General features: G+C 40.6%; 1 protein-coding gene across 1 annotated transcript in view; it reads left to right on the top strand.

The window, feature by feature from the left end:
* Nucleotides 1-11,984, top strand: part of MCTP1 (multiple C2 and transmembrane domain containing 1) — a 601,695-nt gene that overhangs the window by 501,082 nt on the left and 88,629 nt on the right. Inside the window, exon 18 of the mRNA XM_003785982.3 lies at nt 3,163-3,282. Coding sequence (XP_003786030.1) covers nt 3,163-3,282 — 120 coding nt within the window. The remainder of the gene's footprint in view (nt 1-3,162; nt 3,283-11,984) is intronic.

The raw sequence follows: 11,984 nt of genomic DNA, 5'->3' as shown, positions 1-11,984 counted from the left end.
GTCTCCTGCCTCCACCTCCCAAGTAGCTGGGACCACAGGCGCCCGCCACAACGCCCGGCTATTTTTTGGTTGCAGCCATCATTGTTGTTTGGCGGATCCGGGCTGGGGATTCGAACCCGCCACCTTAGGTGTACGTGGCTGGCGCCCTAGCCGGTTGAGCCATAGGCGCCGAGCCTTGTTTGTTTTTTCAAAAGGTGCTTTCATTCATTCTTTATGAGGTATTTGTCTCTAGTCCTTATCTTAAACATTGTTATTGTTGGTGAATCTTAAGCCTTTTTAATTCTGTGAAGGCAAAAAGTGGAAACTTAATAATCACACGTATATGTAAAAATAAAAATAAAAATAAAAATAATAATAACAAAAGTTGGCTTTCAATAGTTGGAGCTCCCCACTCAGTTACCCAAGTGTTAGATTCTTAAAGAGCGTGCACCAGGAGAGGGGATGGTCTTTCCGTCCCCAGGACCCCACCCCAATGTCGTTTCCTTCTTAGTCTCTCTCTTAGATCTTTCCTCAGCTTGTATTCTAGGGCCAAGGTTGGCAGGACATGTCAATGCCATAGGTATTCCTGAGAAGTGCTGTGGCAGCTCTGCGTGCTATATTTTAGGAACATCATTAATGTATTGATTTGGATGTGGCTAGAGGAAAGTGTCTACCATAGGCAAGTGCCCAGAAACCATACCTTGTAAGTGGTACTTGAAGCAATTGGTGATGTCAACCTAGAGAGGAAGGTAGTATAATAGATGTCTTGATTACCTGCAGCATTAGCATCTAACAAGTTTTCTATGTAATGCCTGGCCTATAACTAACACTAATACATGGTCATTATCAATAATTTTTATTTTGGATAATACCAGGACTCTAACACCAATGAGTGGACATTATAAGGGAAAATATATCTGCTTAATAGGTTAAAAATGGTTACAATCGGTTGTATTTAGCAATGGAATAATCTGAGTCTCATCCATAAAGCCAGAACACATTGGATCAAGTGAACACCCTGAGGAAAGGCAGGTGTGTCAGATGGTCCAGGAGGACAGACTGTGGTCAGACCACAGTGCGCATTTGCTGTCCCCAAGCACTCCTCCAGGCGCTGGGGCAAAACAGTGAACAAAAAAAAGTCACTCCCCTTAAGGGCCTTATATTCTAGTGACTGCCTAAATGTTCCAAAGTGACGTGTAAAGAATTAATGCATATAGACTAATCAATGCAGTCTGTAACCAAAAGCAAAGTCCCTTTTACATGGATTGATGGCTGTCAAAGTTACCTTAATTCACTTCCTGAAAAAAATATCTTTGTAACAATGCATTTTAATAATCATAACCACCAATTATAATTTATATCATCTTTATACATATTGTATGTGTTTCAAAAATAAAATGAAAATATTTTCTTTTTCTGGAAATCTTTTTTCTTTTCTAGTGGAAAAAGCAAAGATAAGGCTCATACTTCATGCTCTGCAATATTTGGAGTTTTTCTCATTCAGGAACTTGATGCTATAGTTATTGTGTAATTCTGTCCAAAATTCAGTTTTTGGTTTATTAACTATTAGTTAGGCTTTGTGGTGTCCATTTGGGCTATAAATATCAAAAAATTCAGTAAAATATGCATTTTTTAAAATTTACTGTCAAAGTTAGGAGAAAGGTGGTGCAGTAACGTCATGACATTGTTTTAACTATTAGAGAAGGGATGTTACAGGCGATCAGGTTCATAAGCCTTGGTCAAGATGTCGGAACACTGTGCAGGTGACTTCCTACCATTCCGAACCTGGGTCTCCTGGCCCTCAGGTCAAAGGGCTCTCTCTAGCACTCCACGTGGCTTAATTTTCCCGTGCTGCTTTACCTGACTTGAGTATCCTTAGGGTATAGCTCCTAAACCCCCCAACCTCCCAAAGGCAAGATGTTTGTGTTATCTGATTAGGTGCCTGAAATTCTTGGTTATGCTATGGGTCAGCTAAATCTTAGCAGTCAGAGGACTTTCTAGCTTTCAGTATTAGAATTTGTGTTACTTAAGAACCCTAGTCAATAATTAGGTATCTTTCTGAGTTTTGTTCGGTATCAATGACATTTATACAGTAGTAGTTTTTGGCTTTGTACAGTTACTGGGACCAAGCAGTGTGTGTCAGTGCTGAACACACTTTATTGATTACGTTCTCACACCTGTCAATAGACACTGCTATTATTCCCATTGTAGAGGAAGAAATTAAAGAGAGGACAAATGGTTGCCGAAAGGTTGTACATCTAGTTAGTGTTAGAATCGTGAGTAGAACTCAGCTCTTAAACACCTCTCGCTGAATATTACCTTAATTTGACAGCAGGAGCCACAGATCCAGAGAATTTAGATGATCTGTCCAGCATTGCAAGAGTCTGGTAGGGGGGCGGGAGTGAGTCACACCTTATATCCGACGTTGTGTGGTGTTTTGCAATGTAAATGCTCTCAGAATGGTTCCATCTGCCACCCTGAGTTCTTAATCTAACATTTGTCTTACAATGAAAAAGTTTATATACGTTAAGAAGTAGATTGTGTTAGAAAAAAGATACAAAGAAGCATTTTAAAATTTACTTTCACAAAATTTCCCTTAATAGCTGTTTAATTTCTATGGTAATGCTGAGTGTCAAGCTGACCTTTCTTCTTACACTTGTTGATAGTTGGTAGCAATGTTTTTTCCACAGTGTGAAACCTTTGTGGCTCGCTGGCATAGGCCTGCTCGTTTTGTCTAACTCTTATACCTGTTACATTGTGTTGTCTATGTGAGTTTTTTTAAAGTCCCTGATATTAAATAGTGATTCATTTTTTTATTATCAAGGTAGATAGAACTACTTCTGACAATGTAGGGAAGCTCATTTTGCTGTCTTTTTTATTTTGTCCAACCAAACAATAATTTCACTGGAGGAAAAAAAATAAAATTATTTCTTTGGTAAGGTAATGATATCAGTATTTCCTTTATAGAAATTCAACAGATTAAAAATCTTAACAGTGACTTTCCAGGGGTCAATTGTGCTTTTAGAAAAAACGCCTCACAAGTTCCCAGGGCTTTGTTTTCAGGATAAAGCTTGCCCTTCTAAAGTATTTAGCTCTGTGGGGTTTGCAGTGGGGGTAAGTGAGAGTCTGTTGAATGAAATTCAGAGTTGCCTCATCTTTTCTGCTCTCTTCTCTCTCCTCCAGCTCTTTCTCTTTGTTGTCTGGAACTTTGAGCTCTACATGATACCACTGGGTCTGTTGTTGCTACTGACATGGAACTACTTCTTGATAATATCAGGGAAAGATAACAGGCAACGTGATACGGTAAGTCTCCACTTGCTTACTTCTATGTGTTTTTGTTCTTATTCCTACTCCCTCAGACAAGATCAACATTGGATTTGGTTTAATAAACCAGCAATTCTGTCTATAAATATTCAAGTTTAGAGGAAAGTTTTATCAGATCAAAACTAACAACTCTTTGGTCCTAACAAAGTGAATAGAAAGTACTCACTATGCCCAAGTTCACTCATCTGGTGGAGACTCAGGCAGGAAGTGCATCAAAGAATAAGCTGTGATTTTGAATCATAAATGGGTGTTGCCCCAAACGGCTATTTCTTTTTTTCTCCTCGTTTATCTTTATGTCTTAATGAATCCTGAATTCAGACATAATGTCACAAAATTATTAATGATCAAACCAAATGAATGTATTTTACTTAATTCAATTTTCTGTCCTCTGCCATTAGAAGTGGGTGGGGGTTGATGGCTGTTGGCCTAGGAAGGGTTATAAAGTACCTTAACTCCGCGAACACTCACTGGACAACAGCAAACACCCTTCTGTTTCAGGGGTGTACTGGGATGCCATTCCAGGATGAAGAGCTCTCATTTAACTTAGGAAAAGTTACACTAAATTCACCTGCCCTCTTTGACATTTCTGAAAGTTTTTGGAATATATGGGGCAGCTCACTCTCTTCGCTCTGTAATAGAGTTTTAGACAAAACCCAGAAGCTGGCTACGCTGTGATCACTTTAACTGCCCCACCATGCCTTGTTCCCTGTGGATGGTCTCAGTCTCTTCACCTGCAGTGACAAACTTCAAAAAGCTTCCCCCAGAAAGGAATGGGGAGCAGGGGGACTTTGCTCCAAACAAGACATCTGCAATTTGATAACTTGGTAACATCTGTTGAGAAAAACTTAAAGGTTTCTCAAACATGAGAATCTGCTCAGTCTTTATCAGATTATGTAAGTTTTGTAATTTTCCATTAAGGGTCTCAATTTGATTTATGATCAGCACATTTTGGCAACTGCAGTACCCATAATGGTGCAGAATTATTTAATCATCAGTTTGAAAGTATTAAATATCATACTTTATTATAAACATCATGATGGTCACACAGAAAGAAATATATATGTATATATATATATATATGCAAGGATTTTATGTTTATATATATAATCCAAAAGTGATTACAGTATAGTAATCTTTGGTTTTTTCTTGGTTTTTGTCTAAAACAGGCATACCTTTGATATAAAAGAACTTGATATAAAATGCAAAGTACAGTTCAAGCAGTAACACAAGAAAACATACTTCTTCAAATATACTTTGTAACCATCAACATAAAAGAAAAATCCTGATATACAACCACCAAGTACACAGCAAAGTTGCCAACAACACACCATGTCTACTTCCCGGTGATACTGCGGTCTCTCACGACCAGGTATCTCAAAGGTCGCCCCTAAAGTCGCCATACATAGGGAAATTGTGAAATTATAGTTAACTGGACCTTTATTTAAGAAATATCCATTATAAAATTTTACAAAGAGGTGGCCAACACATGGAGATTATTTTATAAATATTTTATAAAATCTTTTAATGGATTTTTTTATAAGTAAACTTAGATCTATGTACAAGTTCCCACTTTCCTTATGTATGGAAACTTTAGTAACAACCTTGGGACACAGTGTAGATTATAAATTCAGGGAAGGGACTCATTGTGCATCTTTGTATTTGCCACTATCTGTAACATGTGCTTTGCAAATTAGAGATGTTCAAAACATTTTTTATAAAGTGTAAAAGTATAAGTATTTCAAACCAAACATGAAATTCCTAATAGACATTTTAATGGTTAGGCAGCATCCATAGACAGAATGTTATTAGTATCATTGGCAAGGATTTTATATACATAAAGAGTTTTAGACAAAAACCCAGAAGCTAGCTACACCATAATCACTTTTGGATTATATATATAAACATAAAATCCTTATGTTTATAAAAATCCATATATATTTCTTTTTAATTTCTCACTGAGAGACAAGACCCAAATGAATTGGTGTCCTGTCAATTAATCCAGATGTTTTCTTTAAGAAAATAGACTGTCAGACAATTGCTTTTCTGTCCCATTTATTTCAGGGATATTTTATAAAGAGAAGAATATCTACTTTTCATTCAGTTGCCTTGAGAGAAATTTGCAAATAAGATTATTTGCAAATAGGAAAAACTGGTACTTTGGTTTTAGCTTCATAATGCTATGAAGGGACTTATCTTCAACATTTGTGTATTCTTAGTAAAAATTTCTGAAACTGGAGACTTTGCTTGCTACCTTCTCCAGAGTATACCTGCTTTGGCTGGAAAGGTCCACTTTCAGAGAAGAAATAATAATATATGATGTGTCCTTTTATACTTAAAATTCTCTAAGTCATTTTATAGCTTATTGAAAAATTGTATACTATATAATTTTTCTATCACCCTTTATAGTTTCCTAAATGTAACTCCAAAATAGTATTCACCCAATCTTTTCCTTTTAGGCACATCTTTCACATTCTCTCCCTTTTAGCCACAGACAACATTCTCTTCCCAGCACAGCCCTCTGTGACACGCTGTAGTCTACTCTCATGCAAGGCTGGCTACACTCCGTAATTCCCAGTAATCGCCTTTCATTGCCCGAAACACACATAGCCGCATATTCTGTTCTTTCCAGGCACCAGAGCAGCAATCACAACCTCTCATTCAGCTTCTTATTCACTGGCTCAGTTGAGACCTTACATAACTCTTAAATCCAATTTGCCTAATTATGTGTTTTCTGGCATACCCAGCTGTGCAGTTGAACTGGTGCTCTTTTTGAGAAGAAACCTGGATTATAATTTGCTGGTTACAGAGTACACAGATACACACACATATCCACACACATACATGCAAATTCAGGGGAAGTGTTTGCAGAGATGCCATTCTGTGGCCGAGCGACGCTCCTGGGCAGTGTACAGCACAAGAGGATGATATTTTACCCCAAGTCCTCATCAGTATCCCCCAAACACTGAAGAATCTTCAGCATGTGTGAAAACTTTACAAGGTCTCTGAGATACATTAATCACACTGTTGGCTGATTCCAAACTAGGAAACTTTCTATTTTAGGAAAGAGAGAGATAGAGACAAAGAGAATTTTCTGCTCTGGGGGTGGCAAGTGGAGGGGTTGGAGAGACACAGCTGTACATTCAACTAACAAAATTCAATTAAGACGAAAACTATAGAAAAAAATCAAAATTACCTTTGGGTCTGTATAGCAAAGAGAGAAAACAGTATTTCCATGACACATGAAGTTGAGAAGAAAAGAAACACTATGAAAGATAAAGAATGCATTAGCTGGGTAAAAATCCTGCCTTCAATAGATTGGCTGATAGTTGAGATTGATACCAAAATAGGAAAGAATTTCCCGTGTGTTTATTGTTTGTTAAGGAGAGTCCTTTCTTAGAGATCCCAGGAACTGAAATTGCCTGCCTTTTCCCTATCATGGTGCTGGATGGGGAGAGAGAGATGAGATGTAATCCTCAGCAGTGCGTTTTGCTACATTTAATGATCTGAGTCTGTCCAGGACAGAAGTAGACAATCACTCCCGAGGCTAAAGCTACACACTCAGAGGATGCACAGAAAAAGAGTCATGGTGGAAAACCGCCTTTCACCTCCCCGGTGTCCCAATCCAACTTGTTAAAATAAGCAATCTTAGCTCTGAATCTATCCAGACTTGGACCATGATACTAAATTTTCTAGCATGAAAATTGTTAGGCTTTTCTAGAAAAAAAAACCAAAGCAAACCAAAACAAAACAAAAAAGCTGTTTGATAGATGCTTCATTCAGAAATGTCCCTGGCATGAAAGAGATCAAAGATAGGTTGGCCTTCCTTCTCTCAGTTTGAGCTCTCACTCTGAGACCTGGGGAAATTCTCGCCTGTGCTGCCTGTGGGGCTTATAATAACTATCCCAATTACAGTGATTGTGGGCAGGAGTTTTATAAGTCAAAGAAAATTCCAAGGTGTGGTCTTTGGGTTTAAAATCTGCTGAGCCCTCATTACCCCCTGGGCCTTGTGTGCAGCCCCTTCTATTCATGGCATCACTTAGTTCTCCCACAGGAGAGAGAAGCTGAGTGGGTCAGCCCAGCCAGTGTGTTGGGGCCTCCTAAAGCAGGTGCCCACCCCCAATCCCCAGGGACCACCTTCTAAGTGTCCAGGGCCTTGTAGGAATTTCCAAGTGTCTCCAAATTCCTTCCTATAAGGTGCCCAGTAACCTCTCTGGACTCGGTGCTGGAATCTCCAGGTGCCTGGTTAATTCCAGAAGCTTTGATGACAGGCAGGACCACTTTCCACTCTCCCAGGTGAGCGCAGGAGGAGTAAATAGTCTGAGAAGGCTTTAGATTAGTGAACAGAGTTTTTGAATTTCTTTGATGCACAAAATCTCTCCACGCAGTGTTTTTAATTACACTTTAAAAGAACATTCATTTTTACTGTCATGATATTCCTCCCACACAACACTCTCAGTTACCTAATCAATGGTGGCGTGAAAACACTGAAGACTGGGGCAGATCAATGAAATCATTCTCTGACTCAGGATGTGACTGTGACACAAATGGAGACAAAGTTTGCCTTGCCAAAACACTTTCGTAAATATTGAAACATTTAGTAGTTCCCCTGAATGACAAAACACTTGATTCTTCTTTTCCCTTTTAGATAAGTACTGAATGCTGTTTCTCCTCAGGTCTGTTCCAGCTAGGCCCAGAGCACTTATCTCTAGAAATAAAGCTTGTACAAAGGAAATGTCCTTGGTCACCATGAATGCTGTTCATGGAACAATTTGTGAGAGTCCACCCAAGAAACGTCTGATTATTTGGCCTGAGTTTCTATAAATCAAACATGTTTATTATCTTCACAACTAGTCTCAGTTCCAAAGAAGTCTGTGGTGGATCATTTGGAAGCATTGAATACAGAATGAATGAAATATTCTGAAATATTCCTAACAGGATCTAAAGAGGCTGGACACAGTCAAACGGAATGAGGAGAGGACATTGTATACAAAACACTTTGAATATACAGTCAGATCCTCTCTCCTTCGATAAGGGTTTTCTCGTTCACTGATAGCAGCATAGACCACAAGTTTCCTGTGTTTGCTTCTCAGTACTAAAAACGACCACATAGTCAGTGCTCTTAACAGAAGCAGCGCTGAGTCATACAGCCTGTAAACACATCTAAAAATGGACCATCACTCTAGTCTTCTTCATGCTTATTTCATCAGCAATTTTCTCAGAAGGTCATAAGCTTGCAAAAATCTTCAGAGGACCATGAAAAGAACCAGACCTTTAGCTTTCCAACACAATCACAACATAAGAAGTAGAAATCGGCAGCCAATCAGATGTCAATAGAAAAGTTCATCCCCTGGGACCCCTGCTGGGTAATCACCTCCAGTACAGAGTAGAGGTCCCGACACACTGATGACCATCACATCATCAGGCTCTGGCCATGGAGCAGCAGGATTTCCCCTCATCCCAAGTACCTACCACCATCACTCTGCCACCACCTCCTCCCTCTCAGCTGACGGTCAGGCCTTCTACTTTGCATGTTCTCCTCAAATCTCAGTCCTACTGCCCAATGCCTTTGTTCCCAAGTTAGAGTTGCCAGATTTAGCAAATAAAAATATAGGTGCCCAATTAAATTGGACATTTAGATAACAGCAGGACATATTTATATGAAATAATATTCATTATTTATCTGAAATTCTGATTTAACTGGATGTTCTATATTTGTCTGGCAACTTTATCCAAGTGGCACCTTGTATTCTTATCTTAAGACCTGTGGGAAGGTGACCCTTCTGAAATAAAGTTCCCAATTGTGTTATTGTGCTAATTGGTGGTTCCTCAACATCTTCAAGTATGGCATAGAAGACCCCTGATAAGCAGACCCCATCTAAACCATAGCTTCAGCTGTATGTCCCCTGTATTCCAGAGAGACTGTTGATGTGCTTTTTGGTTTGCTTTGTTTGTCTGTGTTGGAGTCTGTAATGTTTGTTTAGCCAAAGGTGGGAACAGTAGACCAGACCAGTGAGAAACAGAAAAGAAACAGACCATGCCATGCTCTTTTGTTCATCTTACTTCTGGACAACCTGTTCACCACTTGGGAGAAGAGGAAACCAAGGCACAGAGAGGTTATGCCATTTTGAAAAGCTCACACAGCACAGCTGGACCAGAACCTAGTTCTCCTGGGCTCCCAGGCCTGTGTACTCTGCCTCTCCTCTGATCCACCCATTCCACAGGCCCAGCAAAGGCAACCCCTTGACACAGCTAGAAAGGAAGAATGCTTCTCTTTTGGATAAATGGGGAAACTGAGCCCCCGAATAAGACAGTAACCTCAGCAGAGGCAGACAGCATGTGGCAGAGAAAAGCAGTGCAGGCAGGGTCTTGAATTTAGGGGAGGCACACCTATTCCATTAGCTGCATGGCTGCCTGGCAGCTGGAACACTAGAAATCCTTGCCACAGGTGCCACACATGAAGGATCTGAGGTCCAAGTGCAATGCAGGATAGGTCTACAGGCATGGAGGGCTGGTGGAGAATCTGGTTTAGTTGGCGAGCAGTAGCCCTGGTGACTGTCCTTCAGCGCATCACTTTAGAGTAAGCTCTGGGGTCCCTCCTCCAGCTGTGCCATGCACTTGCAGGGGACCTGGCTGGGGTCAGGAGCAGGTGGTCACCCCATTCACAGGGGTTGAAGCCCCCTCGCTGAGAAATGGATTGAAGAAGGCCCTTTTGCCTGGAGGAAAGAAGAGCTTTGAAAGATGGTAGGTCGATGGCCTCTGGAGAGGAAGTGTGGGGTGGTCCCAGGGAGCGTCTAGAGTGGAGTATAGTTGTGGCTTCCCAAATGTCCTACATGCTCTCTCTGTGCTGTCTACTGTTTTCTTAAAAATACATTCACGAATATAAATGTATATTTCTTTCGGCTCCCAGATACTTTTTTAAAAAACTGGACCACATTGAACCCACTGTTAGCCGACCTACTTTTTATCTCCTACAACATAGCTAGAGGTATCCCTCATATTCTGAAAAATCTTATATTACAGTGTTTTTAATGGGTGCATATTTTTCACTATACGAATACTATATATTTTTAATGTTTAAACATTGTTTTTAGAAATGTTTGTTTCAAATATTTTTGCCTTACCAGTGCTATAAAGAAAGTCCTAAACAAATCTTTGGGCACTTTTCTGGTAATGTCCTTTGGCAACGTCCTTGAAGAATTTTTGGGAGACACTGTTTACATTTTGAAGATTTTTGATAGCTATGCTAATTTGACACCCCATAAGGTTTTAACAGTTTATACTTTCATGCCTGGGTAAGCACTGGTTATCAATTCTTCTGGAAAGCCATATGTGTACTTATATTAGGTCTGACATGACTTATCTGCCACCCAGAAGTGCCCCATCACCGTTGGCTATGTGGTTCTTGAAGATGTGGCCCACTTGATCTTCATCGCCCTAACCCCAAACCCAGCACACTTCACAGTGCTGACCATAATAAACTTGATGGTCAGCACCAGTTTGGAGTTTGTAAGTTCCCCCTTCACACTGTTTTCTTTAAACAAACCAAGAAGTGATTCCCATGGGTGTAATAAAGGCCTAGACCCTCGGATCCTTCCTTTCTCTTCCCTGCCCCACCTGCTTATGCCGCTCTGTGCCACCTCCAGATTTCCCTTGGTCCCTGCTGGCACCCCTAACCTCTCTGGGACCAGGAAGTAGTAAATTTCTTCTGTTTCACACATTTGAGGCTCACCTCATGTGTCCCTCTGACCAACACACAGAACCTGACTTTCCCTGGTCAGTGCTCTCCTAGAAAGGGTCTATCTCAACTTATGGTCACTTTCAAGAGGACCTCAAGACCAAATTAGAAATAAACTATAATAATATAAGTCACAGCACTCTTACCATAATAATTGGCTCACTTCTCCAAACCAGCCTGTGATTACTCTAATTTTATCTTCCCATTTGTGTATCTAATCCAGCACAGAGCAAAATGTCTTAGATATAGCAGCATCACAGTTGGCCAGAAAAGCTAGATGAATGAATCGATATTTTAGTCAGGCTGGTGCAGTAGCTCAACCCTGTAATCCCAGCACTCTGGGAGGCCGAGGCAGGTAGATTGCCCAAGCATAGGAGTTTGAGACCAGCCTGAGCAAAAGTGAAACCCTATCTCTTTTAAAAGTAGATAAACTAGCTGGGCCTTGTGGTGGGCGTCTGTCATCCCAGCTACTTGGGAGGTTGAGACAGAAGGATCACTTGAGCCTGGGAGACTGAGGTTGCTGTGAGCTATGATGCCACATCACTCTACCCAGGGCACAGAGTGAGACTCTGTCTCAAAATAAATAACATTTTAGTTAAATCCATTTCTTTCCAAATCAAAAATTGCCTAGTTTTTATGCATCACTATTTTCATTCAGCAGAATGTTATTGAACATTGACAGGAACCAATAGTGCTAGATGCTGTTCAGAGATGCCCAGGACACACGCCCTGCTCAGGACACACACCCTGCTCAGGACACGTTCCTCAATCAGGACACACGCCCTGCTCAGGACACACTCCTAGCTCAGGACACATGCGCTGCTCAGGACACACTCCTCACTCAGGACACCTGCCCTGCCCAGGACACACTCCTCACTCAGGACACATGCCCTGCCCAGGACACACTCCTCACTCAGGACACATGCCCTGCCCAGGACACACTCCT

Source organism: Otolemur garnettii, unplaced genomic scaffold (genome assembly GCF_000181295.1).
Source record: "Otolemur garnettii isolate 467f Iridium unplaced genomic scaffold, OtoGar3 scaffold00017, whole genome shotgun sequence".
Classification (NCBI taxonomy): Eukaryota; Metazoa; Chordata; class Mammalia; order Primates; family Galagidae; genus Otolemur; species Otolemur garnettii.
Note: the sequence above shows the minus strand (reverse complement) of the source record. Positions and strands in the feature narration are given on the sequence as shown.